This window comes from Equus przewalskii, chromosome 11, assembly GCF_037783145.1.
Source record: "Equus przewalskii isolate Varuska chromosome 11, EquPr2, whole genome shotgun sequence".
NCBI classification, from domain to species: Eukaryota; Metazoa; Chordata; class Mammalia; order Perissodactyla; family Equidae; genus Equus; species Equus przewalskii.
In genome coordinates, this window is record NC_091841.1 from 33,169,957 (window position 1) to 33,196,857 (window position 26,901).

General features: G+C 64.3%; 2 protein-coding genes across 8 annotated transcripts; one reads left to right on the top strand and one right to left on the bottom strand.

Moving 5' to 3' along the window:
• Window positions 1-193: 193 nt before the first annotated feature.
• Window positions 194-1,965, bottom strand: POLR2L (RNA polymerase II, I and III subunit L). Its single transcript, XM_070565919.1, has 2 exons — window positions 1,628-1,965; window positions 194-467 (listed from the first exon to the last, which is right to left on the bottom strand). Exons 1-2 carry the CDS (start codon window positions 1,720-1,722, stop codon window positions 359-361), a joined length of 204 nt encoding a protein of 67 aa, XP_070422020.1. The 5' UTR covers window positions 1,723-1,965; the 3' UTR covers window positions 194-358.
• Window positions 1,808-26,361, top strand: TSPAN4 (tetraspanin 4). 7 transcript variants are annotated; one of them, XM_070565912.1, is made up of 10 exons: window positions 2,648-2,866; window positions 3,510-3,630; window positions 7,571-7,670; window positions 11,392-11,471; window positions 21,435-21,626; window positions 23,250-23,324; window positions 24,331-24,432; window positions 24,557-24,688; window positions 24,785-24,868; window positions 25,835-26,361. In XM_070565912.1, the coding sequence occupies exons 4-10, from the start codon at window positions 11,409-11,411 to the stop codon at window positions 25,901-25,903; spliced, it is 717 nt and encodes a 238-aa protein (XP_070422013.1). In that variant the 5' UTR covers window positions 2,648-2,866; window positions 3,510-3,630; window positions 7,571-7,670; window positions 11,392-11,408; the 3' UTR covers window positions 25,904-26,361. The 7 variants fall into 7 exon arrangements, with proteins under 7 accessions (XP_070422018.1, XP_070422016.1, XP_070422013.1 ...); XM_070565913.1 differs by lacking the exon at window positions 2,648-2,866 and adding an exon at window positions 2,875-3,135; XM_070565917.1 differs by lacking the exons at window positions 2,648-2,866; window positions 3,510-3,630 and adding an exon at window positions 1,808-1,979.
• The last annotated feature ends 540 nt before the right edge of the window (window positions 26,362-26,901 follow it).

The window sequence follows — 26,901 nt, forward strand, 5'->3', positions numbered from 1 at the left end:
GTGGCTTGTTGGGTTGTGACAGTGCACATTCCAGAGGAAGAACCCCCAGGATGAGCAGCCACCGCCATTTGGATGGCTCTCCTGCCTCCCGGGCAGTGAAGGCTGCATTCAGCCTCAAGGGGCCTCAGGCACGAGGCAGGACATAAACGCAGGTGGCAGGGAGTCCCACAAAGCCAGGCCAACTGTTAGGACCTCCTTGTGGCTCAGCCAAAACCTTTACTAGAGAGTTCTTTTGAGAGTGGGAGATGCACACCCACACAGCTCGGGGCAGGCATCGCTTCCAGCTACCCACACCTTGGTGGAATGGACCCTGGGCAAGTGGTCAGCATGGCAGGCGGGTGGGCAGGCTCCTGTGCAGTCACTTCTCCAGGGGCGCATAATTGAGCAGCTTCTCGATCAGGTCAACGTGGGCTAGCAGCATGCGGCGGCAGCAGTAGCGCTTCAGACCCAGCGCGTCCAGGGCATCCCTGCCAGCAAGGAGAGTGGCTGTGGTCAGTTCACCCTGGCAGACGGAGGGCCGTGCCCAGGCCACAGCAAGTCCCACTCAGCTGCTGTGGGATCTTTCCTCAGCTCTGCTCCCAACACCAGGGAGAGAGCCGCCTCTCCAGGGAGCACCTTCTCTCATTTCCTGAGCCAATTAGAGTTCCCAATTTCCCTGGGACCTAGCCCCAGTCACTCTCAAGGCCTGAAAATTTCCACATCACTGCCTCCAGTGTGCAGAGATGGCAGCTTGGGGAAGGGGAGGCCAGGCTGGGAGGTCCCTGCCTGAGGCATCCCAGGGAGGGGATCCTGTGCGGGCTGCCAGCCATTCACCGGCACTCTGATCACTGGCAGCCTCATGAGGGCCTGGCGCTAACATGGCTTCCCCGTTCATCCAATACACTTGCACTGAGAGCCTGTGGTGTGGTGGCACGCCCCAGGGGTTCAAATTTGATCAGGACATGGAACCGTCCAAACAGGGGTGAAGGGTCAGCCTGTAGTGGGGAAGAGAGACTAGGACAGGCATAGTGGTAACTGCAGTGCTAAAGGGCAAGCACAGAAAAAGAACCCCACCACAGCCTGACGAGAATGGCTATGTGGTCAGGAAGCTTGTCCTACGTCCTAAAATGCAAGTGGATTTGCAGGATATGGGGGTGGGCGGAACAACAGAGAGATGATGTTAGAAAGCAAGAATAGGAAGAGGAGGCTGAGAGCCGAACTGTGGTGGAGAGGCGCTGTGGCCCGCCAGAAGGATACCTAGGAGTCCCCAAGACACCAGTGCCTTGATGCCCAACATCTCTCCTCTCCCCAGGCTGGGGAAGGGTGTGTGTTTGGCAATGCTGTCCTGAGGGCAGGTCAAGAGAGCAGGGCTGGAAGGGACCCCTGGTCCGCAGGGTCACCTGAAATCTGATGAGTGTCCCCACCCACCCCGCAGGCTGGGACGCCCCCGACCCCGCTCCTACCCCGCAGGCCAGGACCCGCCCCGCAGGCCGGGACCCCTGACCCTGACCCCGATCCCGACCTCGTCCCGTAGGCCGGGACTGCCCCACCCCTCTCCCCGCCCCGCAGGCCGGGAGCCCCCTACGCTGTCCGGCCCCGCAGGCCGGCGCCCGGGTAGCCTTCCCTCCCGCGCCGGCCCGCGCCTCACCCTTCGGTGTACTCGGCCTGCAGGAGCCCCAGGTAGGCCTCCCACTTGTTGCCGACGATCTTGCCGCAGGTGAAGCAGCGCACGGGAATGATCATGGCGGCGGCAGAACTGGACGCACTCCTCGGCCCGGCGGCGCTTCCTCTTGTGGCCCCGGCCCCGCCCCGGGCGCGCCCATAGAGCGGGGGTGGGTGGGTGGCAGACCCCGCCCCCGGCCGCCGCCAGCCCGCCCCGCCTGCTCCGGCACCGCCGGCGTCCGCTGCCCGCCGCAACGAACTGCCTCCGCGCGGGTCAGAGGTCCCGGGCCCCGCGCGGCCGCGGCGGGAACAAGCGGCGCCCCCCAGCTGCTGCTTTGGTACGTTCCGGCCTACGGCGGCCGCGCGGGGACTTAAGGGCTCGGCGGCGGCAGTTCGCGTTTCTCGTGGCCGCATGACTGACAGCTGCGCGGCGGGCAGAAGGCGCGCGCAGGTACCGCGCCTGTCTTGGGGATGCGGCCGGGGTCCCGCCGCCCGCGGCGCCCCAGCGGGACCGGGGCCGGAACCAGGACCGGGAGCGGGCCCAGAGCCGAGCCGGCGGGGAGTTCGTGCCTCAGCGCGGAGCCCTGAGCCGAGCCGCAGCAACAAGTGGCGGAGCCGGGGCCGGGGGCGCGGAGACTCGCGGCAGGGCGGAGAGGGGCTGACCGGCTAGCGGGGCCAGCCTGGGCGGGCGGCCACGGCGGGTCTTCCCGCTGCCCCTCCCGCCCTGCCCGGACGGGGGTCTCCCTGCCTGCAGCCCCTGCCTGTGGCTGCCCGGGGGCCTCTGCTGCTGAGTTTGGGGGTCCCATTCCCAGCCGCGGCCCGGCCCCTCCGGGCACTGCCCGGCCGGCTGGCCTGCGCAGTATCGGTCCTGGCCGGGTAGTTAGTTACCTGCAGCCCCGACGGCTGAGGGCGCGCTGGGAGCGATCCGGCCTGTGGCACGCTCGCTTGGCCGGCAGCTCCTCCCCCGCAGCACCGCCTCACTCCGCTTCGGCCCGCGTCCCTCCTCCCTTCTTGTCGGGGAAGGAACAGGGAGGGGGTGCGGGATGGGTCTGCACCCGCAGCAGGCTAGGCCGTGCTGGGTCGCCCGCGTGCTGGGGGCGTCGGACTTCTGAGGACCCATAGGGGAGCGGCGGCTGGGGAGGGTGGTCACAGAGGGTGTCGTGGAAGAGGTGCTCGTGAGCTGAACCTTGAAGAACACAGGATTTCACCAGGGGCGAGCCTGAGTGTGTGTGAGGGGCGAGACAGATCCTGGCAAAGGGAGCCTTTGGGCAGAGGCCTGGAGGCCGCACCTGCAGAGCTGTCCAAGGAAACAGCTTTGCACTAGCTTCAGAATAGGTGGAAGAGCTGGAGGTCACGGGGCAGGAGCCACGGAGGATTTGAAGGGATGGAAGGCTGTGTCTCTGAAAATGGGGTGGAGTGAGCCCGGTGACCCTGGGCTGGGGGCTAGGGGACAGGCAGTGTGCTGTGAGAGGCGGGGAAGGCTCCCTGGAGGAGGTGAGCTTTGGGCAGTGGTGGGTGGATGTGTGGCAAAGTGGCACCTGTGACTTGGGTGCGTGTGCAGACTCTAGGCAACTTCACTGGCCTGGGGCGTCTGGATCTCTGATCAGGATCAGTCCAGTGTTGCGTCCCAGGCATCAGCTACCACCCCTCTCAGGTGGATGATGGACTCTGGCCTCAGTTGGGGGGCAGGGAGATGGAGGGTCCTCTGGGTTCTACCTGGGGCTGGCCAGAGGTGCTGCCTGCCTGGAGTTTATGCCGCCACCTTCGCCTGGGTCCTGGACAGCCTCCCCCGTGGCGTTTGCCATCCCCCACCCTGCCACGTGCAGAGCCACGAGCCGAGGCCACTTCCCTTCCCTTCCCTCCCCCAGGCTGACTGGACGCACATCCTGTCCCCGCCAGAGGAGCGGGATAGGGGGCCTTGAGTCACAGTGGCCTGGGGTCAGACTCGGGCTCAGCTGCAGAGGCTGGCAGCGGCTGGTGGCTGTGGAGGTGAGGGAGACAGGAGGGGGATCCGGGATGTCAGCTGGGTGGACCTTCAGGAGCTAGTGGGGGTGGAGGGCTTCCTGGAGGAGGGGCCCAGGGCCTGCCCCACCCTTGCTCCTGCCCAGAGCCTGAGCAGTTGTTTACTCCAAGAGAGTGAGGGGAGCCAGCCTCCCGCCCCGATCCTGGCCAGAGCCAAGTTGACATTCCTGGAATTCTGAGCGCTGTGTGTGGATTTGGGGGCGGTGGCTGGCCTCCGCTTCCTGAGCTCCTCCCTCCAGCTCCCTGATTTCCCAGGAGAGGCCATGGGGAGCAGTGCGGCTGCCCCCGTCCCAGCCCGTGTGCATACTCCCAACACACGTGCACGAAGGCTCCTTGGGGCCCTCGATCCTCCCGTCTCGACTCTGCCGTGGCTCAGGCCTGACCAGGCTGGACCAGAGGAACCTGGGGGAGCCTCAGAGGTCAGCCCTGCCCTGCGGCCTGGACCCTGGGTGGCCGTGTCCCTCTGTGTGCATGTGTGTGTGTGTGTGTGTGTGTGTGTGTGTGTGATGTTAGGGAGGAGCAGGCTGGGGTGTGGGCAAGGCTCTCCTCAGAGTGGGCAGGGGCAGGAGGGAGCCATGGGTGCCTAGGGCCCTGGTGGTTGGGGGTGGGGCTATGCCTGCCTGGAAGCATAGGTGGGGGGTCCTTGCTTCTCCCCTGGGTGCGTGTGGAACCCAGGCCTCTGGGGAGGGGTGGAGAAGGGGACGGGAGAGTGAGGCTAGGTTTCTGAGCATGGAGTGTCCTGCCCCTGGTGGTGGGGGCATGAGGAGGGAGGGCGGAGCTCACATGTGGTTTGGAACCCGTGAGCCACGCTTCCTGCTGGAGGGTCACTTCAGGGCAGATGCAGACGGGACAAGGGGAAATCAGCAATAGAAGTTTGAGCTGCTGAGACCCTCTGGCTGAGCGTTGCCCTGGAAACAGGCTGGCTACAGGGGTACCCTGGCCTGGGAGTGGGCTGAACCTGCCCCCTGGTCCTGGATCCCAGCCTCAGTTTCCCAATCTGTAAAGTGTGGGTGGAACCAGAAGCTGCCCAGTGGGAGGGTCCCAATCCTGGCTGTTCAGGCGTGGGGTGCCAGGCTTGGCCCCTAGCCCTGCTTGCTTTGGGTAGATGTGGGCTCACACAGGGGATATGCACGGTCGAGTGGGGTCCATGAACATACATGTTTGAACGCCTCCCTGGGGTCAGGTGGGGTTACCCCCCTGCTGTGCCCACACTGACCCTCTCGGCTCTGGGGGCTGGGGAGTCGTAAGTGGTGGTATTTGTAGGTATGCTTGAGGCCAAACTGGCCTTAACCTACAGACTGTTTGGACACGTCTGGGCCGATGGCATTTGGGAACGTCACCATCTGTCAGCCTGGCTGCCCGGGCCCCGTGTGAGGCTCCCTGAGGGTACGCCTCTGTTGGGGTCTGGGGGGCGGGGGAGTGTGTGTCTGTGCAAGGTGGGTGGGCACACACTGGGTACCTGAGGTAGGGTGCTCCTGGAACCTGCAGTGGGTGGGAGGTGCACCCCAGGGTCCTAATTGTGTCCCCTCCACCCCAACCTCCACATGGCCAGGCAGAGAAATACCTGAGGGTGGCAGGAGAAGAGGGAGTTCTGGGGAAGGCTTTGAGCTTGGGGTTGGCCTCAGTGGGCCCAGGAGGAAAGACCGGGGGCCCCTTGGTGGCCTCTTCCCCCTGGGACCCATCCCCTGGAGTAGGTGTCCCCCAGCCCCGGAGGCTCCCGTTTGGGTGGGGGGATAGGACCCTGAGCAGGCTCTGGGTGTGGGGGGTGCCAGCCTGCCGCTCCCCCGGGGTGGGGGCCTGGGTGGGTGCTGGGGCCTGGCAGCAGGAAGGCGGACACCACAGGCCTGTTTGTGTTGGCGGGGCCCTCCCAGCTCCTCAAAGCCGCCTCAGAGCTGGCTTGGCCTGGGGGCCCAGAGCGGGCGGGCTCCGCTCTGCTTTCTACCCTGAGCTACTCCCACTGGGGTGTGTGCTCCCAGGCCAGGCCCCTGCAGCTGCTTGGCTGGCTGCTGGGGCTCAGGGTAGGCTAGGCCACTGGCAACCGCCCGTCAGCTCCCGGCCTCCAAGTCTGCATGGGCAAGCGCTTCTTCGGCTTTTGGGGAGGTTTCTCTTTGAGCAGGGTCTTGGTCTGGCCAGGTAGGTGTGGCTCATGGTCCCCTGGGGCCCCAGCCCGGGGCCCTGGAGGGTCCAGAGGCACAGGCCAGGGTGGGCAGGCTGTGGGGGTGTTCGTCTTGGGGTTCTCACTCAGTCCCGTCCCTGTTGCCTGCTACGTGTGCCATTCTGGGGCACGCAGACATGCCGGGCTCTGTACTCAAAGGAAGCCCAGGGCCGAGATGGGGTAGGGAGGCTTCCTGGAGGAGGAGGCTGGGCCTGGGTGAGTCAGGGAGCCAGCCCTGGGCCTCTCTGGCCCCTGCACCCATGCCCCAACTGCAGGGTTGTATCTAGGCTATGCAGGATGGAGGTGGGGGGCCCTGGACTCGTGAAGGGGCGTTGTAGGGGCTAGAAGGGCTGCAGGTCATTCACAGAGGGTCCAGGGGCTGCCTTGGGGCTGGGAGTTGGGAGTATGGCCAGGCAGTGGTCTGGTCCAGGCTCAGCTTGGTGTTGGCTTGGGTCTTCCTCACATGTGAGGGCCCAGGAGGGATGGGGGCCATGAGAGATGCTGGTGGTCTGCCCTTTAGGACCTGCCCAGGAGGCCCAGCCACTGATGCCCGGGTCTGGGGGTGTCGGGGCCTGCAGATCAGCCTCAGGCCTGTGCGAGTGGTAGGGTGTGATGCGTGGTTTTTGGCTTCTGGAATGTTGCTGTGGGCTTTGGGTCCCTTAGCTCCTGGGGAAGGGCTTCATGGAAGAAGGTAGGAGGGGCGTGTCCTTACCACATCGCCCTTGAGGTTTCACTGGGCCCAAAACCCCTCCCGGGACGCTTCATCCCTGGGCACAGCACTTGTTGAGGGTGGGGGTGCGGTCCCAGGGTACCAGACCAGGTGCATCTTCTCTCTGCTGTGATGGGTGCTGTTACCCCCTAACTGAGGTTCACGGGGACCGGTCTCAGTTCATCTGCAGGGAGGAGGTGGGACTCCACCCACTCAGTGGCGTCCTGTCCGCCCCAGGCACGGGTTGGAGTGGACCAGTGGGCAGTGGGCTGCCCATGAGGGGGTGGGCACCTGCCACACTGGTGTTTTGAGCCTGTGCAGCCCCCTCCTGTCTTTGGGCTGCTGGCAAGACCACCTGCCCCATCCTCCAGGCTGCAAGGAGTCCCTGGTCTAAAGGGCAAGGTGGGAGGGCATGGCTGGGATGCCATCAGGCCCCCCATGTGAGCTTGTTGCCCCCTCCCCTCCCTGGCTGGCCGGGCAGGGCAGCATCCCCCTGTGAGTGCCAGTGGCAGATGAATAGGCCTCGTGAGATATCGCTGCTGGCTCTCTGGGGAGAGCATTAGGCTGGTGGCTTAGGGCATCTGTCTGCTCCGAGCAAGGAAGGGGTGGGGTAGAGAGCCTCTCAGGGGAAGTCGACAACACAGGCTGGTCCCAGGGGTCTGGGACCTCTGGGGGGTGGCACACCACTGCATGCCCTGAATCTGTGTGTAAGTCCATAGCTCCGAACATGCGTGTTCTCTGCGTGCACGTCCCCTCTCTGTGTCTGCGTGTGCAAGCCTGCCTTCCTGCCTGCACATCTCAGAAAGCTGAGTGGCCGGAGGCTGGGGATGCAGCCTCCCTGGCCTGGGCCCTGGTGGGTGGTCTGGTCCCCTACGTCTGCTGGTGTACCCCATCCGCCCGCCGGCCACCCCTCTGTCCCTGTAGGGACCTGGTCCTGAGTGGAGGGCTGTTCCTCCCCTTGGGCCTGCCCTGTGTCTGGGAGCTCCCATGGAGGTGGAAGGAGGTGTGGCGTGGCCTGCAGCCTGCCCGTGTTTCCTCTGCAGAGCTCCAGCCTGCCTTGGCTGTGCTGACCGCTCACCCACCCGCTGGCCCACCTTCAGAGGCGCTGAGCACCGCCTGGCTTCTCACCTGTGGCAAGCCCAGGTATGTCACGGCCTGGCCAGGGCAGCACTGGGCTGCCTCCTGGTCTCCCCGATGCCTGGCCCAGGGGCCTGGCCCACTGGACGTACCCCTGGTCCTGGGACAGACCGAGCCAGCCAGATGTCGCCTCCTGAGTGTGTCTCATTGGGGCCCCACCTGCTAGAGGAAAGGGACTCCTGCGGGAGAGGGGCTGGGCTTTGGGGACAGGGTCCCTGGGCTGCAGCCCTGGTGCACCCATGTCCTTTCTCTGATTGACCCTCGTGTCCTTGGGTGGGTCTTCCTGATTCATCCCAGATCAGACTCACCTGCTCACCTAGGGTGATGCATGCAGGGTTTTGTAGATGGGAGAGGGGGTGGCAGGAGTATGGGGGTGCGCTGGAACGGCATTGGCTGAGCAAGATGGAGCTGAGGGCATCCTGGTTGCTGGGCCCAGTGTGGGAACCCAGGCAACACCCTTGTCTGCCCCAGTCCTCGCCCCGCACCCCGGTGTGATGAAGGGGTAAGGGCTGAGCCCATGGCCCCCCTGGGGAGCCCTGCCTGTCAGGGCTCCCCTCCCAGCTCAGCTCATCTTTGTCCTTGGACGCCTTGCCTTGGGAGTCAGGCTGCTCCTGCCCTGTCCCCACCCACCCCCGGCCCCAGTGACTTCCAAGAAGATAGAGCTGACAAGCTGGCTGCAGGTTTGTTTATGCTGGCGGAGGCCTAGCTGTCCCTCCCAGGGTTGTCTGACCCTGGGCTGCAGGGGTGCTGCGTGGGGGGTGGCTGGCTGTGACCCCATCATGGGGGTTGGTGTCTGTGCAGGGTGTGTGTGGTGGGGTTTGGTTTCTCTGAAGGGGGGTGTCTCCTGCTCAGCCCTGGGTCCTCCCTCAGCCTCTTGTGCCTGAGAGTGCATTCCAGGCACACGCCCTCTCACACTGACACGTGCAGGGACCCCCATGGTCCTAAGTGTCCAGCCTCGGTGTGGGCGCTGGGGCCTGGCTGAGTTGGGCCACTGGGAAGATGGCCAGAGGCTGCTGGGAGTCACCAAGATCTCGAGGGGTCACCAACTGCCACTTGCTCCGTGTGACAGAACTGCAGATGATGGTCTCTGCAGGGGCCTGGATGGGGTCCCTCCACTTCCTGCTTCTCCACTCAGCCTCTGGTGCATGGTCACAAGTGTGTCCCTTTCTTGTGGCCCCGGTTCACCAAAGAGCCCTCGGGGGAGCACAGGGTAGAAGGGCCACAGGAAGCCCCAGGCCAGCAGTGTGGGCCAGGCAGGGACTCTGGGGCTGTTCTGTCCCACCTCCCCACCAGCGCCAACTCTGCTCAGAGAGGACTCACTGGGGCTTGAGCTGCAGTTCCCTGCAGAATCCTCCGGGGGCAGCAGAGGGCCGGTGCTAGTGGCCCTCAGGGCCCCTCAGGGCTGCCAGACCTCACTGGACCCCCAGCAGTCCACACGTCCCCCAGACTTGCTGCTAACCCTCCAGCACCAGGCAATCTCTCAATTTGTCACTTTGTCAGCATCGCCAGTGGGGCCCCTCCTTCTCCCTCACTGAGCCCTCCTCCTTTTCTCTTGTCCCCTCTCCTCCCTGCTCCCCTCCCACCCCCCTCCCTTCCGCCACCCTCTTCCTCATTCCTCTCACTATTCTCCCCTCTGAGCTCTGCTGCCTGACTCTCAGGGGCCTTCAGTGAGTCCTTCCCTCTTTGGACTTCAGTTCCTGCGACCGTCCCATGGCGTGGACACTGCCAGTAGACTGCCATGATGGGCGGGTAGGCCATGGCCACAGCCACTAGCCCAGGGTGCAAGGGCACAACCATGCCTGCAGTGGCCTCTCTCCCGGAGGCCCGGGCTCCCCTGCCTGAACCCAGAGAGGAGGGGTCTCAGGCCCTCCTGGGCATCTGGGCAGCAGGCCTGAGCTCAGGGAGGAGGCATGGAGGCCACTTGCTGATGTCTTCCTCTCACACCAGGGCCCCAGAGACTGTGCTGCCCCCACCAATGGGGTGGGTTATGGGGGCACAGCTGTCCCCATCTGCGATTGTGGGCATGTGTGAGTATGCCTAGGCTGTTCCTTGTGCGTGTGTCTGCACATCAGCAAATGTGCACAGCACCAGAGCAAGGGGCACTGGGGCACATTCCGGGGTGTGCGCCAATCACCGTGGGAGTCTGCGAGCCTGGCTTGGGTCCACGTCAGCCTGTATGTGTGTGTGGATGTGTCTGGGAGGGCGCAGGGTCCGACTTCCAGCCTAAGCTGTGCAAAATGAAATTTGGGGCCCCTTGGTCAAAAATTATCAAGCATTTCAAGACTGGCAGTGCAGCATCAAATCAGCAAGGGGTCCCATGTGACGGCACATGTCACATGCCCCTAAAGCCAGTGCTGTTCCCTGCCCAGCCAGACAAGAGCAGGGGAGGGGGCTGGGAGGGGGCGAGGTGAACAGCCCACCCTGGCTGGGTGGAGGAGCGGGGTGTTGCCAGGAGTGGAGCTCTGGGCAGGAGCTCTGGGCCAGCATTCCATGGGGCCTGTCTTCAGGTCCCTACAGATCACTCCTGCACTCCTGGGTGTTCCTGCCCCTCCCTTTAAGTCTGAAAACCTCTGGGACGGGACATGCCTTGCACAGTGACCCACCTCCCTGGTGCCCAGGGCTCCCCTGAGCCCCATCCCTGGCCCCTCTCAGGGTCTTGCTCCTTAAACCGCAGCTCTGCCTCCTCCCTGCCACTACTCGCCCCCCAAGGCTGAGTACTCCTCAGCACCTCTCCCCATCCAAGAGGTGAGCTGCGGGACCTTTGGGGTCCCAGCGCAGCCTTCGCTTAGCTCAGGGTGGAGGTGGGGGGAGGCTACTTAGAGAGTGTGCACCCCAGCTGTGTTCCGGGTCTACATTCTCCCCAGTTCTACCTCGCTCTGGAGTCGGAGGCCTCGGTCGGGGACCAAAGCCGGAGCCACCTCAAGTTGCCACCAGAGAGCAACTGGGTCACCCTCTATTTGCATAGTGCTTTGCAGATCTGTGCGGTCAGAGGTCTCCAAGCCCGGCCCGGCAGCGGGGGCCGGGCGCAGTGCGGCCGCGCGGGGAGGCCGGGGGCCCCGTCCCCGGGGCTGAGAGCTGCCTGGGCTGCAGCCCCCGACCCCCGGCCCCCGACAACGCTCCCCCTGTCCTTCGTGAGCATCTTCCTCCCCGGCGGGGCGGGGACCGGGAGAGCCAGGGGCGCCGGCGCGGGCGGAGGGGCGGGCGCGGGCCGGGGGCGCGGGGCCGGGGCTGCGATTGGCCGGTGCGGGCGGCGCGGCGGGGAGGGAGGGGTCCGCGGGGGCGGGGCGGGCGCGGATTGGTGGGTGGGCGGGCGCGGGGCGGGGGCGCGGGGCTGCGGCGGGCGGGCAGGTGTCCGGGGCCCGCGCGGGGTCCGAGCGGAGCGGGCGCGGGGCCGAGCGGGCCCGGCCGGCGGGATGCGGCGTGCCGGGGCGGCGGGCGCGGGGCGCTGAGCCCGGTGGCGGCCCCGGCGCGATGCGCCGCTCGAGCACGGACGAGTCCACGTACCGGCGCAGCCCGTCGCCGGAGGGCAAGGAGCCGGGCTTCGCGCGCGGCGGCCCGTTCCGGCGCTACAGCAGCCTGTACGGGGGTGCGGACAGCGGGGGCGGCGGCCCCTTCTTCGGCCTGCACTCCAACCCCGGCCCCAAGGCGGCCCAGGCGCGCTACACGTCTCCCAAGGGCAACAAGTACGTGGTCTTCTACCTGGACCTCTCCTTCATCTTCCTCCTAGAGCTGAAGCGCTGCAGCATGGCGCGCGGCTGCCTGCAGGGCGTCAAGTATCTCATGTTTGCCTTCAACCTGCTCTTCTGGGTGAGTGGCGGTGGGGACCCCGGGTGGCTGCTCCGGGCTGGGGTGGGGGGGGGGGCAAGGAAGGACCTAGAGTCGCTGCGCTGGCTGGGATGGGGCGCGGGACACCTGGGAGGTACATGGGAGTGGTGTGTGTGCCGGAGGCTACTGCTCCTGCTGGGGACCAGGGCTGGGCCGGCCATGGGGAGGATTTCCGCTACTGCGAGGTGCAGCCGGGCCTCTGCACTCTGGGCGCTGTCCCGCGTCCTCTCCCGTCTCTTCCCGAAACCGGACGTGTCCTGCACCTGCGCGCCCGACACGACGGTGGGGCACTGCCCCTGCTTGTGCCGCGGTTCCGGTCCTGGTCGTGGCCAGCAGTGCGCTGGGACACAGGTGCCTCCCTTCTGTTCCTTCCTCTCCCTCCGTGCAGTCTGCGTCCTTTCTCTCCCCTGCCATCAGACTGACCCACAGGCTCTAGGGACCTCACTTCCCGAGGGGATGCAGGGGTGAGCTGGTCCCCAGTCTCCGAGGTGCTGGGGGAAAGGAGAGGAGGGTGTGTGCACCAGAGAGCACTTTGGCTGGGCCGCACACTGAGCAGGACCGTGGGCCGTCGTGAGTGCCGGGGAGGTGTCCGGCTTCCCTGCCTCCCGTACGAGTGGAGGGGCTTCCCTAACTTTTGCTGAGGTGGACTGGGTTTGCTCAGACAGGACGCACCCACGCCCAGGGTCAGAGGTGTTGGTGCTACAGGGTGGCCCCTTCCCCCAATATCAGGGACAGAGTTGCCCCCGGCCCGGTAACTGCAGGGTGGCTGGTGGGCTGGGGCTGTGGGAGGTGTCACACCTGACCAGGTTGGAGCAAGCCTGATCAGGCCTGGGGCTCCACTGGCCGGGCTGCAGGAGGCTTGCTGGAGAGATGATGCCAAGGTCACTTCCTGCTCCATGTTAATTCCTGGGCAAACTGGCCCTCCACAACTGGGAGTGAGGAGGCGTGGCTTTAGCTCCCCAGGGTTCTAGACTGGAAGGAGGCTTCATTTGCATCTCATTTCCATGTTTATTTGCATGTGGTCCAGTTGAGGCCACATGCCTAGAAACCTGGGTCTGCTTTCTACACATCCCTTCCATCCTGGTCCCTGGCTTTTTTCTCCCTAGCTTGGTGGGGAGAGTCAGGGTCACTGGGAGGGGTGGCCAGCCTGAGCTGCCTGTGGGGTGTGACCCCAGGGGACTCCTGCTCCAGATGTTCAGTTCCAGAAGGGTTGACCCTGAGTGTTCTCTGCAATGGAGGGGTGAGGCTCTGGCCCAGAGCGGAGGCTGGGAGCCGATAGCAGAGGAGGGGCGGCCGGAGCTCTGCTCTGGCATGTGAAGGGGATGTTGACCAGGTGCAGTGGGCACCAGTATGGTTAGCACTGAGTGGCTGGCAGAATCAGCATGTCCTAGGAAGTATGATAGGAGATGGCTGCAGGTGACAGTGTGACCAGAGCGGGCAGCTGTAGGTGTCGCCTTGACGGTGGTGGGCAGTGTAGGTGGTGGATTGACTGGGGGGATGAATGGGAGTGGTCAGGTCCCAGGAGGCGCACAGGACCTGCTTCTCCCCTCATCCGCCCTCCTCTCTGACCTAGCCGCCTTCCTGCAGGGAAGAGGAGGGGGCCTCCGGTGGGGCTGTGCTCTGAGAGCAGCCCACCCTAATGGGTCTGCGGGTGGAGCTGTCTGCCCTCTGAACCCCCAGGAGCCTCCCTGCCAGCTGCAGGCAGACACGCTCCGCTGATCCCTGGTGGATGATGTCCTCAACCCGGAAAAGAACAAAGCAGAAACCCCTTGGGACCCTCTCCTGGGCTGGAAAATCCAATTCCCCTTTATTATCCAATTACATCTCCCAGCCAAGCAAACTGGGCCCCTTCTGCTGGCCTTGGCCCCTCCCCACCCCAGCCTGGTGCCCAGGGGGGGTCTGAGACTGGGGGGTCTGAGAGGGGTCCCGGGCCTGCTCACGGGAAGCAGGCAGAGGTGAGGGGTGGTGTGAATGGCCAGGAGCCCAGGCGTGACATCCGCCCTGCCTTGTCCCTGTGCAGATGTCAGTTAAGCCCTTCCTGCTGGTGACAGAGTGGGGGTGGGGGGGTTAGCACCCTTTCCTGGGACTCCGGCTTCTTGCTGTCTAGGGTGCTGGCCCCTCCAGGAGTGTTTTTCCCTCCCACTTCATTTCCTCTGATTGAGAGACCAGAGGACAGAAGCCCTCTGGAGTGTCGTGCCTCAGTCACCCCACTGGAGCTAACTATAGGGGTCGGGGCTGAGGTGGTGGGAGGGGTGTCCCTGAAGGCTGGACCTCAAGACCTTTGCCTGTGTCGGTCCTGACCCTACCCTACAGGGCCAGGCTTGGCCACCACGGAGCGACCTGGCCAGTGTGGAGGTCGTTGGCCAAAGCCGGGGTGGAGGTGAGGGGAGTTGTGTCTTGCAGGGCAGCCGTGCCTGTCCTGGGGTGGCTCCCAGAGCGGGTGGGTGCTGGGAGCCTTGGGAGAGGGCAGGACGAGGGAGCCTGGGGTGCAGGTGCTGGTGCAGGCAGGACGAGGGGAGGGCCCCTCAGAGTTCAGAGCTGACCTGCCCCCAGACCCACACCTGCCCTTCCACAGCATACGGGGACCTCACTGGGCAGGGCCAGCTGTGTTAGGGACACAGTCACCCTCCTCTGAGGCATGCACAGGTTGGGGACAGCTTAGGGCCAGGGTCCCTGAGACAGGGCCCAAGGTGTCTGGTGGAGAGGGCTGTGTGCTGGGCCCAGGAGTGGGTGGGGTGTGCCACGTGAGATGCTGGCCTGGGGTGAGGGGGTGGGAGCCCTCGGGGTGGCAGAGAGGAAGGAGGTGCTCTCCCTGCCCCTCCCCTGCTCTGGGTCAGGGTGCTCAGGGCAGGTGGTCCCCGGTGGTCCTGGAAGTGGGCCTGGGTGGATGCAGGGCTGAGGGAGCAAGGTGAGGGTGCTTCTGTGGCTCCCCCGTGGCCAGGTGCCACGCCTGGGCCTCAGCTTTGCGGGCCCAGCTCCTCCCAGATTTGGATCAGCCGAGCCAAGCGCCCCTCATCCCACTACTCCCTGGAGGCATCCCTCCCCACACCCCCTTCCACCTCCGGGCTGCTCCCCGCTCTGCCTCCTCCTGCACGTGTGCTCAGGGCTGGGGAGGCGGGTGTTGAGCGCTGCCTGCCAGCCCACTTCCTGCTGCCCAGGCCACCGTGGGACCCAGGTCCTGCCCTCCTCGGGCCCTCAGTTTCCAACACATGGGGGCCCCGGGTTTTCCCCTTTGATGAGCAGCTGACGATACCCAGCTGGCCCTGCCTGCTGTTGCTGGCCTCTGGGCAAGGCCCCCTGAGACTGGTGGAGGAGGGACCCATGGTTAGCAAAGGGCTCTGCAGAGCTGTGGGCTTCCACCTCTCCCTGGTCCTCCCTGCAGTTGGGGAAACTGAGGCACGCCATGGATGCCCTGCCCGAGGTCACAAGGGTAGGGCCAGCGAGCCTGTCAGACCTCAGACCTCACGGGTTCTCCTGGCGATGCTGGAGGTGTTCCTGTGTCCTGGCTCCAGTTTCTTCCTGTGACGGGGTGAGGCACAGGGGCGGTCCTGCTTCCTGCCACGATCCAGGGTGGGTGGGCAGTGGGCATGAGCAGACTCGAGATGGGCAGAGGGAGGGTGGGCAGGTTATGTGGTGGGACCGGGCCTAGAGGGTGCCTGGGAGCAGGTGCTGGTGTCCACACGGGCTGAGGGGGTTGCTTGGCAGTCCTGGTCAAGTCAGGGGTCAGGATGCCACAGGAGGCTGTCCTGCACGAGTTCTCGTCCTTTGGCCAGTGGCTGGCTGACTGGACAGATGGAGACTCTGGGGCCTGAGGATGCTGATCTGCTCTGTGGTGGCAGCGCCAGGTCTCTGGGCCCTAGTCCCCACCTGGGACCCTGCCCACTGCACCCAGCTCCCCAGGCAGAGCCCTCCCCCTGTGGTGGGGATGGCAGGCAGCTGTGCCATAAACAGCAACAATTCGTTTCTGAATAAAGGCCCTGACTCTAGAACCTGGTTGCATGTGCCTGTCAGGAAGTTGGTGGCTCCCCTGTTGGGTTGGGGGTGGCAGCGGCTGGTCAGGGGCCCCTGCCTGCCCAGCTGTGGGCTCCATGTAGCTCTGGCGTTGTCCTGGGTGGCCTTCCCAGGCCTGTCTGCCCAGTGACCCAGGCGGGCTCCAGGGGGCCTCTGTGCAGGTCCCCAGAGTCCAGCCTGCTGGGAGGGAGGGCGTGGGGAGAGAGGAAGGCCAGCCAGGCCTCTGTGTGGATACAAGCTCCTAGACATAAAGCAGAGGTGGAGTGGGCTGCAGGTGGGCTTGGGGCTCTCTCTGGGGTAGAGAGTTGTGGCCTTGGCTGCTAAGGGCTGCACCAGGCCTCAAAGGGCAGAAGATCATGTGGTGGGAGGGGGCCTGGGTCCCAGCTGCACCTGCCCACCTGTGGCCCTGGCCCCAGTCTCATGGGCTGCTGGGGAGCACTGGGCATGGCGTGTCCTCCTTGGCTGCCCCAGGGATCATGGCAGTGAGGAGCTGCCCTTTGGGGCCTGGCCTGGCGGAGGCCCCTCCCTCTCCACTCCCCAGTGGCCCTGCCTGGACCTTGTCTCTCTTTGATGCCCCTGTGCCCTCCAGCAAGCTTCTCCTGCCCTGGAGAGTGGACTTGTAGCTTCTCGGAGCCCCGGGCCAGGCCTACTCTGCTCCCCCTCCCCCATCCCTCCTTCTTGGACACCGGCCTCAGGGGCTCCTTGGTCAGTGGGGCCATCTCCCAATGGGCTGGGGCCAGGTCTCCTCACCTCCGAGTTTGGGAGCACCTGGGGGGCTCCTGGGGTGGTGGGTGAGTGAACAGGACCTCTGATGATGTGGGGGCATTGTAGGGGCTTGCTGGTGTTTAAGAAAATTAGTTCCAGTCAATTACATAGATTTTAAGTGGACAGCACTGTGAGTTGTCACTCAGGTAGCAACATCAGGCTGAGGCTGGGAATATTTCCTCAACCCAGAGGGTACCCCGAGCCCCTTCACTCAGCTCCCCCAACTCCTGCCTGGAGCAGCTGCAGACCTGATTTCCAGCACGGTGGACGAATTTTGCCATTCTTGAGCTTTATAGATGGGGTCCCCCCGTGGCTGTTCTTGGCTGGGAGGAGCGTGTCACCCCACAATGCCCAGCCCCCACCTCAAGGCTGTGCCTGCTGCCGGGCGAGGGGTTCTGGACGAAGGCTTGGCCCCTGCCTCCACCCTGTTCCAAGGACGTGGCCAGCTGCCCGGCCATCTGCCACGCTCGCTGAGCCGTGTGGCCGGAGGGGCAGCAGCAGAGGGCCTGGAGGGGGATGGCATCACCAACCACATGGTCCCCACCCGCCCAGCTCTGGTCCATACTGAAAAATACACAGACAAGAGAAGAGATGGCAGGAAGGTGGGGCATGAGGCAGGCACTGGGCTGGGGCTGGGCTGGGCAAGGTCAGTGGCCGGGTGCATGCTCATGGTGTGTGGGTGGGAGACAAGGAGACCACAGCTGACAGTAGGGCTGCCATGGGGGACCCCGACGGTGGGCTGGGCTCCTCTCCCAGGCTGTCGTGGGGTGAGGTCTGCTCCTGGACTCCACCTGGGTTTCTGTCTGGCCGGGGAGGGGGGCCCAGGCAGTGAGCGAGTGGGGCTTAGGGAGGTGCGGGGGGAAGTCAGGGTTGGGGTGGGGTCATGGCCCCCCAGCTATTGCTGCCCCAGCCAATCTGGCCCAGGAGGGACCTGGAGCTCCTGGCCCTGCTGGACTCGCCCCGCTTGCCCTGCGTTTGGAATCCCGTGTCTGAGTCTAATGTTTCCTCCTGTGCTTGGAGGCTGTAATTTTCCTGCCAAAGTGTTTGAAAAGCTGCGTACGCAGAAACATTTTCAAAATTACAGGTAATTTTATTAACCACGTGAGTGCACTTGGTCAGTGTGTGTGTCTGGTCTGTGCGAACGTGCTTGAGCATGGAGGGGCTTCGGGGCTTGTGGGGGCAATGGGTCGGAGGGCAGCATGTCTGTGACGTTTGCCTGCGTGTGACAGCGTGTGTGTGTTGTTTGGGTGACACCGTGTGACAGCGTGGGCTGTGTGTCTGTTGGTGTGTGTCTTGGCGTGTGTCTGGGTGACAGCCAGCTGTGTGTCTCCTGCCGCGTCGGGTGGAGGTGAGAGCATTTTGTGGAGTGTTAATTAAGGAAATATGTTTCTGTCAGGGCTAGGGGCGGGGGCCCATCCCTCCCAGGTCCCCCAGGATCTGGACTGACCCCCCTACTCCCCACACTCGCTCTGCCTGGCGCCCTCCTGGCGCCCTGTGCGCCTCCCCACGGGGCGAGGGAGCTCAAATCGCTCAGATCGGCTCATTTTCCTGCTGACGGGAGCCACCCGCCGCAGTCCTTGAAGGCAGAGCCAGCCAGAGGCTGTTCAGGTTTTAAGTAACAATTCTCCCCTTTGCATCAGGCCCTCCCCTCTACTCAGGGACCTGCTGCCAGAGGCAGGCCCACCCACGGTGGCCCAGGCTGCTCAGCCCCGAGCTGTGACCCTCCCAGAGTGGGGGCTGCTTGGTTCAGCAGAGGTGGGGAGGTTGGGTGGGGTGCTGTGAGCCGGGCGTGGGGCCTGGGGTTGGCTGGCCCAGCCAGTCACTGTGTCCCCAGAGGGCCTGACTTCTAGTTTCCTCCACAGGGAGGTGGCCCGCTCTCCCTGCCCTCCCTGACCCCGGTTCCTCCCCTGCCCCATTGCTGGTCAGGGGCCCTGGTGCAAGTCTGCACAGTGTTATTTCTGTATGCAGTCGTCCCCTGGGTGGCCCCAGCTCCAGCCTTCCCCCCCCCCGCAACCCCGCCATGGTCCTTGGAGATCCTAAGAGACCCTGAGGCCATGGGGAACCGGTGTTGGGTGTCCCGATGGGATTAAATGAGCCAGTGCCTGTCACTGCCTCCTCTCTGCATCATGATATCACAGTGGTGCCTCCCGAAGGCGGGCGGAGACACCCAGGGGTGCTGGTGGCCCACTCTTGCTCCCTCCGCATAGCCTCGCCTGGGGTCAGCACCGCGGACAGCACCACCCTGCTCCCCTGCTAGGGGCCAAGCCTCCATCGCGTGCAAGGTTGTAGCCCTCCCACAGGTGGGGGCACACACATCTCCTTACAGCCAGCAGATCCCACTCCGCTCTGGGCTGTGACTAAGCCAGCTCTGCAGTGAGGACGTACCCTCTAATTAGGTGCATCACCTAGTGTCTGTGTCCCCAACTTGGCCCCTGGTTCCTCAGGCTCTGGGCACACACCGAGGCACATGCGCCCCAGGAGGCGTGTGCACCACTCCCCTGGGCGGGTCCCCTGGCCCACTCCCACCTCCGAGCCTTGTCTGAGTCTCCTGGACCTGCTGTCTGGGCAGCCGCCTCTGGCCGCCTGGCCTCTGGAGTCTGGTTACGGCACCGAGTTTGATCAGGAGCCTGACCCGAGCTGGGCGCTGCGCACAGGCCTCAGGGGTGCGAATCCTGGCAGCAGGCAGAGGTTCTTGTCACCGTCTGTGTGGGCCCCTGTGGGAATTGCCATGGCTGTGCAGCCATTGCCAGGGGCACGTCAGCCCCTGCACCAGGGTCTGCCCCATCCTGGTGCCCAGAAGCATGGGCCGGGCCCTTCCTGTGCCTGGCCCATCAGTTCCCCCTGCCCCCTTCCCGAATCCCGCCTGGAGCCACATCCCCCACTCTGCCCTGGAGAGACTCAAACAGGCATGATGACCCTCCCACCAGAGGAGCCTCCTCTTGGGGCAGGTGGCAGCCCAGCAAAGCTTCCCCAGGCCCTGCCCTGAGCCAGCAGCATCCAGAAGTGTTTATAAGTTTTATTTATTTATTTATTTATTTAGATTTTTTATTTTTTTCCATTTTTTTCGCCAAAGCCCCCCGGTACGTAGTTGTATATTCTCAGTTGTGGGTCTTTCTAGTTGTGGCATGTGGGACGCTGCCTGCTGCCTGCTGCCTGCAAGGGAGCACGTGAATTTAACCACTTGGCCACTGGGCCAGCCCCTGTTTATAAGTTTTAAACAGAAGCTCTTATTTTTTGTGGAAGGAGCAAAGAGGGGCCGGGGGGGTGGGGCGGACAGGACCCTGTGAGTGCCCTGGGCCAACTGGATCCCCCGCATTGGGCGGTAGTGAGTATTCTAGCTGGAGGGCTCTTCTCCGAGGCAAGGCCCAGAGGGACCCCAGACGCTGGTAGGAGGCCTGGGCCAGAGCCCAGCCCCCCAGGAGCTCTTGGCTGCTCCTGATCTTGGGCTGGGAGTTGCATCCCCCTGTAATTGCAGCCTCCTGCTAGCCTGGCTTAATGCATGATGTGCATGCTCCCTGGCGAGCCAGCAAGAATGGAGGGCAGCTGCCATCACCCACCCCACCTCCACCCCTGCGGCCAGGGCTGCTGTGCTGTGGGGGAGGGCGAGCGAGTGCACATAGGGAGGGGGAAGCCCTTCTCGGATGGAGGTCTCAGGGCCCCATCGGGCCTGGCTGAGTCGTGGGGTCCCTGCCAGGGTCGGGGCCCCAGGCCTGGGAGTTGGGCCAGTTGGGGGGGGGTGTGTGGCTGGCCCTGACTCCCTTCAGCTCTTCCTCTCACTTATGGGTGGGTGGCTCATCTCCTAGCCTCTGTGTACTAGTCTGGGGGGGTGTGCATCTTGCCATCGAGGCCCGGGAGGCTTTTGGGGGTGATATGGGGCTTCTGGTGGCCCTGGGTTGACACTGTGTCCCCTGGGGTCTCGTGGCCCAGCCTGTCCTGTGGTGTGCAGGGTGAGAACTCTGCAGATGCCCTGGGGGCCGAGCCTGTGGGTGCTGGGCCAGACGGTGGGGAGGCTCCTGGTGGGGTGGGGGTGCCAGGTCCCATGTCTTCTCCAATCCTGGAGTGGGGCGGGGGCCCCCAGGGCTGCCCGGCCTGCCCCAGAGTCCATCAGCCAGCAGTCCCCAGGTGGTCTCCTGATGCCCAGGTCAGCATTTGTGGGGGCTGCCCACCACCAGTCCGTGCCCCAAAACACATTCCCCCATTTCATCCTGAGGTGACCCAGAGCCCAAGGCCTCAGTCTTGAGGACTGTGGGCCGGAGCCTCAGCCCCCTCGGCCAGTCCTGGCCCACCCTTGCTCCCCAGGCCGGGCAGCCCTGTCACCATGCAAGGCCGAGAGCCATCTCTGGATTCATCATCGCCTTCTCCCTCTTCTTCCTGTTATTTTAATTGACTTTTGTAATAATGGGCAATTATGAAATTCAGTGAAAGCCCCAGTGGTGGAGGTGGGGAGGCCGTGAGGGCCGGGGGGCAGCTTCTCTTCACTCCTGTGCTGGCGCCCAGGTCGGGGCCCGGAGGTGCTTTGGGGCTTATGCTTAGTAGGTGACAGCTGGGGATGCCCAGAGGGGCCCACAGGGATAGTGGCCGCATGGGGTCTGGTGTTGGGAGTCCTCAGGCCACCACCGGGAAGCCAGGTTTTAGGAAGAGCGAATGTGTCTGGTCCTGCAGAGGCCTCTAAGGTGGGCTCTCCCTGGACTGCTCAGGTTCCAAGGGGCTGTAGGGCTGGCTACAGCCCAAGGGCTGCATGGGAGACAGGGCGCAGGCCGGGCTCTGGGGCAGAAGGGGATGCTTCCTGGAGCCGGTGGCGTTCAGTGGGGAGCCCTGGGCCCCTGGCAGGGCTGCCTCAACAGGGTCATTGAGGCAGGGACAGGCACCCTCGTCATGACCCAGGTGGAAGAGTGTCCTCAGACCACCCCCTCCTCGTCAACCACAGTGTGACCAAGCCCTGGTGTCCCGTCACTGTGGCCATGGATCAGGGGTGTGTGTCAGGACAGGACTGGGATGGGCACCTGACCCCCGGAGGTCAGTGGGGTGGGCGAGGGTGCACCCAACTTGGATGCCATCCTGGGCTCCCATGGGGACTTGGTGGGACTCCTGCCTGCTGTGTCCCTGGGGCCCAGGGTGTGCAGACAGCGGCCTCACTGCCCCTCTCTCTCTCCCGCCTTGTGGTCCCAGCTGGGAGGCTGCGGCATCCTGGGCGTTGGCATCTGGCTGGCTGCCACGCAGGGGAACTTTGCCACCCTGTCTGCCTCCTTCCCGTCCTTGTCGGCCGCCAACCTGCTCATCGTCACCGGCACCTTCGTCATGGCCATTGGCTTCATGGGTTGCATTGGGGCCATCAAAGAGAACAAGTGCCTCCTGCTCACCGTGAGTACAGGGGGTGGGGGCACGGCGAGTGGGGTGCCGGGGCCCCCTGATACATGGCTCCCCACATGTGCAGACTCTCCGTGGGGATGGGGACAGTGTTGGGGCCGGGTCACTGTGATGGCCTTGGCAGCCCTCTGGGTGGCTGGGGGCCTTGGTTGGGGTCTTCCAGGCCAGGCTGAGGCTGTGGGAGTCAGGTGTGGGGGGCTCTCAGAGGTGGTGCCAGAGCTTCGTGAAGGCCTCCCTTGATAGGACACAAACACGTGTGCGCACACATGCCCACCCCATACACGTTGCGCAGTGTGCCAGGCAGGGCCCCTCCAGCCTGTAGTGGGCCTGTTTCGTCTAAGACGACTCCTCCCACGATCCCCTCTGCAGCTCCCGTCCCAGGCCTCTCAGCTACCCAGGACCCCCTGTTGAGAGACCTAGAGCCCCTGCCTCAGCCTCGGAGACAGACTTACAGGCAGGATGTGTTTCCCGTTCTCGGGAAGGTGAATCACAGATCGTTACAAAGGAGGAGGCTCCTGGCTCCTTACCTATGAGCATGCCCAGCAGAAGCCTGGGCGGCAGGCTTGCTCTGGTCCTAAACCACCTGCTTCCAGCGTGTTCTTTGTCTGAGAGCCCTTGCCCGGGGTGGGGCCTCCCAGGTCTTGGAGGGCATGTCCCCCATCTGCACAGTTTCCCCAAGTGTCCAGCATATTCCAGATGTGCCCATCAGGGCTCAGGGCTCGGATTCCTCAGAGCAGCAGCTGGGTCCCCAGCTGCCCTGCTGGGGGGCTCAGACCCCTTGGACAGAGAAGGAGGCTGTAGTACATATGGAGCCCGACCCTGGCCTTTCCCATGGGGTGACCCGGAGTTCACAGCTTGGTGCCTCCTGATAGCAGTGTGGGCCCTGAGTCCTGAGCCCAGATTGAAAGGAGACCAGGTCAGGGACCGCAGGAGAGGACAAGCTGCTCTCCTGGCCTCATCCAAGGGCCATATGGGGCAGGGCTGGGGCTTCAAAGAGAGCTGTGCCCCCCACTTGTCCTGGCTCCTATCCCCATCCCCTCCTTTCTGGAAGAGTAATGAGGTGGGAAAGGCAGGGCTGGCACAGGCTGCCTCCACTGCTCAGCATGGCCCTGGTCCAGGGCCGAGGTCGGGGCTGTGCCTCTTGGGGCGTTTGAGTGGGGGCTGCCGCCTGGTGGGCAAGGTTTGTGTGGTCAGAGGTGGGGGCTTCTCCGGCTCAAGGTGGCGTCCCCCCATCTTGGTCTTGCCTGAATGGGCTTGGGCCACCCTTGGCTGCCCTGAGGGCCAGGGTCACTGTAGCCCGACCCACCCCATGCCAGGTCCCCTTGGGCATCGTTCTACCTGCCTGCCCACCACAGGGACACAGGCACGGAGCACACACGTGTGCTCACAGACGTGAGGCTTGTGCTCAAGCTTCAGCGTGACAGGACGGCCCCTGGGACAGAGACTGGAAGGTTCTGAGGGAGGTGGGCAGCATCAGGGGAGCATGATGGTTTCCAGGTGTGGGGACCTGGCTGGGGGTCCTGGGCAGCACTGGGTGTCTGTCTGAGGTTTGGGGCCCCGCCCTTGGGAGGCTCCAGGGGTCAAGTTGGGGTTGCTGAGGCATGTGTCCCCCCCCAGTTCTTTGTGATGCTGCTGCTGGTGTTCCTGCTGGAGGCCACCATTGCCATCCTCTTCTTCGCCTACACGGACAAGGTACAGCCATCTCCACCCAGCTGGCTCTGGGTGTGGGGCTCCATCCTCACCTTCAGCGAGGAGCCATGGTGCTGTGGGTGACGAGGGGTGGAGGGACCCCGTGCTCCATGTGGATGGACAGTGGCCCCTGCATCTAACCAACTGGGGTCCCGGGGCCACGGGTTTGGTCTTAACCACAGCCACTGGAGGCCAGGCATGGAGGGCGATGCCGGGGCCCTGGAGGCTCCGGGAGGTCTCTGGCCCTTGCGGGGCAGAGCAGTCTCGGTGCCAGAAGGGAGGGCTGTTGAGCGGAGCTGTGTGCTCTGCTGAGGTGAGCTTCCCTGGGGCTGGGCCAGTCCTGGGCTGCGTAGTAGGGATGAGAACCATCTCCCCTCCCCCATTTATTTATTAAATCCTTTGTTTATATCAGGGCTCATTTGCATGTATTTTATTCTTTGGGTTATAATCCAAGAGTATGTTATTTTTTGCCACAGGGAGCTCTTCCGGTTGGCCCCCTCTCCCTTTGGCACGCCCCCCCTCAATGCACTTTTTGGGGAGCGCTTCCCTCTGGCTCTGGAAGATGCTCCAGGCCCGCCTTGGGCATCTCCTGCCCGGGCCCTGAACCGGCCGTTCCTCCAAGGGGCCCTGGTTCCTTCACTGGAGGACGGTCTGAGGAACCAAGATCTGGGCACAGGTGTGCTCCTTGCTTCTAGGCCCTCAGCTGATGGCACAGAGACGTGTGTGTACAGACATGGCCTCAGTATTTCTGTCCCTGGCCTCTGTACCTGTGCATGAAGCTAATGTGAGTTTGTGCCGGTGTGTCTGACTCTAATCTACACCCTTGTGCTCAGTGCCACAGGAGGCCCAGGGAGACGATGGGGGCAAAGTCCTGGGCGCTGGGGGGCTTCTGGGAGGTGACTCCAGGGAAGGGACAACGGGTGCAGGAGCCTGGAGCTGGTGTAGAACTTGCATGAGGGAAGTGGAGCCTGGTGCGAGGGTGGCCCTGCTGACCCCGCTGCACTTGCAGATCGACAGGTACGCCCAGCAAGACCTGAAGAAGGGCCTGCACCTGTACGACACCCCGGGCAACGTGGGCCTCACCAACGCCTGGAGCATCATCCAGACCGACGTGAGCGGAGGGGCGGGGGAGGGCAGAGGCATGGCGTGGCTGGGGCGTGGCCAGGTGGAGGCGTGGCGTGGCCGGGGCGAGGGGCCTGCCCCCACCGTCCCAGCCCCCCTGCCCTCTCCCGCAGTTCCGCTGCTGCGGGGTCTCCAACTACACGGACTGGTTCGAAGTCTACAACGCCACGCGCGTGCCCGATTCCTGCTGCCTGGAGTTCAGCGAGAGCTGCGGGCTGCATGCACCCGGCACCTGGTGGAAGGCGGTGAGCCTGTGCCCTCCCCACCCACCAGTCCTGGCCCCGGGACCTGGGGGTGGAGGGCCAGCCTCTCGGCCCTGGTGACGCCTACTCTTCCTCCAGCCGTGTTACGAGACGGTGAAGATCTGGCTCCAGGAGAACCTGCTGGCTGTGGGCGTGTTCGGGCTGTGCACGGCACTGGTGCAGGTAACACGGGCAGCGTCACCCCAGGAGCCTCCTGGACCCACCCAGCCCCCCACCCCACATCCCCAGGCAGAGGTGGCGCTCATAGGGGATGGTCAGGGATGACCTCCAGTGGAGATGACCTTTGACATCTCAGGGACAGACAGCCACCCCTGGCTACTGAGCAGAGAGCCCTGCTCTCTCCTAGTGGACAGAACCCCAGACTGGATGCCTGTGTGCTGAGGGCCCATGTACACAGGGCCAGCCCTGTTCCTACAGCCCCAGGCCTGGTAGCCATGGTGGGTGGTGGTCACAGGGCTGCCCAGTGCAGATGAAGGGTGGGTTGCCCAGGCCTTGGTGCCTGGGTCCAGCCAGCCAGCCCCTAATCCCCCGCCCCTGGCCCCCGCGGAAGTCTTGAGCATCAGCACTCTGGGGTGGGGTGGGGGCTCTCAAGGCCGATCAGTGGCAGCAAACTCGAGCATCAGAGCAGCCCCCATTCTGGGGTGCACAGACAACGGGTCACAGGCAGTTCAGGCAGACACTCTTAGAGGTGGTCTGGATGGACAGACAGGAGCAGGCCGCTGGGGGCCTCCGGGCAAATGGGGAGGGGGCATGTGGCCCAAGGCCCAGGCTGGAACTGATGGGCCCTGAAACAGGCCTCAAGAGCCGCCAGCAGAGCCCAGGGTGGCCAGACCCCAAGGGAAAAGTGGGTCTGGGGGCTGAGCCCTAAGAACCCTCGGGGTGCCCCTATGCCTATGGTAGGCAGGCCTTGTCCAGAGGCTCAGAGAGGGTGTGGCTGTGATGGACCCAAATTGCTGATTGTAGGGGAGGCATCCCCAGAGAAGTGGGGTACCAGGCCATCCGGGAAACTGTGGGGTGGGATCCGAGGGCCCAGGCTTGTCCGAGTCAGGGCACCTGCCATGGGCAGGACCCCTTCTAGGCTCACAGTTCCCTGGAGAGGCCTCGCCCAGTCCCCTCATGTGTCCACAGATCTTGGGCCTCACCTTCGCTATGACCATGTACTGCCAGGTGGTGAAGGCTGACACCTACTGTGCGTAGGCTGCTCGCCGTCCGCCACCCCCGCTTCGCTGCCAAAAGATGTCGCCCACCAGGGAGACGACCACGTCCCCACCTGTCTCTCCTGCTGCAGAACTCTGCGCCAGTCTGGGTGTGGGGGAGGGAAGGAGCAGGTGGCTGGAGCCCCCAGGACCCCTGGCCAGGCCTGTGAGCACCGTGCTGGAGGCGGGAGCCTAGTACTGGCCACATGCCTGGGGCTGGGGGCAGGCGGGGCTTCTGGCGCTTTTTACATCCATGGATTCTCCAGAGCAGTGTTTTTCCCCTGCGCCCCTGTCCGGGGCAGGGGGTTGGGGCCACACACGGGTTGGGGTGGGGGGTGAGGGGCTGACCACTGGTCCTGGTGCTCAAGATGGGGCCACAGTCCCGTCATCCACATTCCCCTTGGGGCCAGAGCAGGCTCCAGGTGCATCTTAATAAAGTATGTGGGCAGCAGACCCCCACCCTTGTGTCTGTCACTCTCCTGACCCCTAGGCAGACCCTGTATGGCCATGGTCCCCCCACTGATAGGGGTCTGGTGCCTGGAGTGGGTTTCCTGGGCATGTGCAGGCCCAGGTGAGCTGTCTGGGCCAAGCAGATGGTGGCTCTTGTGCCCAGAGGGGACAGCCAGCCCCAAAACCTCCAGGAAAGAAGTGGCACAGGGGCTCTGAGGAGCAACCCTGAGTCTCCCTGAGCTGTCAGTGGCTGTCCTGGGGGTGCCCTCCCCCCGGCCCGCAACCACCTCCATCCAGCCCCTGTGCTAGGGATGTTCCCCCAACCATCTCCATCCAGCCCCTGTGCTGGGGACAGCCCCCCACCCGCGACTATCTCCATCTGGCTCCCAGGCCTTGCTGCCCTCCCCCAGGGGTGTCCTCCCCCAGTGGCATTCAGCTCCATCTTTCCCACTATCTTTCTTTCTATTCCTGTTTGTTTGGTTTCTGGGAGCTCTGCCCCTTAAGTGTTACTCTGTATGGATTTTGCAGATAAAGTGGGCTGTCAGGAGC

What these genes read in the sequence shown, in the direction of transcription:
- POLR2L (XM_070565919.1), bottom strand. Translation starts at nt 1,722, where the DNA reads ATGATCATTCCCGTGCGCTGCTTCACCTGCGGCAAGATCGTCGGCAAC. An exon ending in CAGGCCGAGTACACCGAAGG is followed by an intron (nt 468 to 1,627) that starts GTGAGGCGCGGG and finishes CCTTGCTGGCAG; the next exon opens with GGATGCCCTGGACGCGCTGG.
- TSPAN4 (XM_070565917.1), top strand. Translation starts at nt 11,409, where the DNA reads ATGGCGCGCGGCTGCCTGCAGGGCGTCAAGTATCTCATGTTTGCCTTC. An exon ending in TCTTCGCCTACACGGACAAG is followed by an intron (nt 23,325 to 24,330) that starts GTACAGCCATCT and finishes CTGCACTTGCAG; the next exon opens with ATCGACAGGTACGCCCAGCA. An exon ending in CCGGCACCTGGTGGAAGGCG is followed by an intron (nt 24,689 to 24,784) that starts GTGAGCCTGTGC and finishes CTCTTCCTCCAG; the next exon opens with CCGTGTTACGAGACGGTGAA.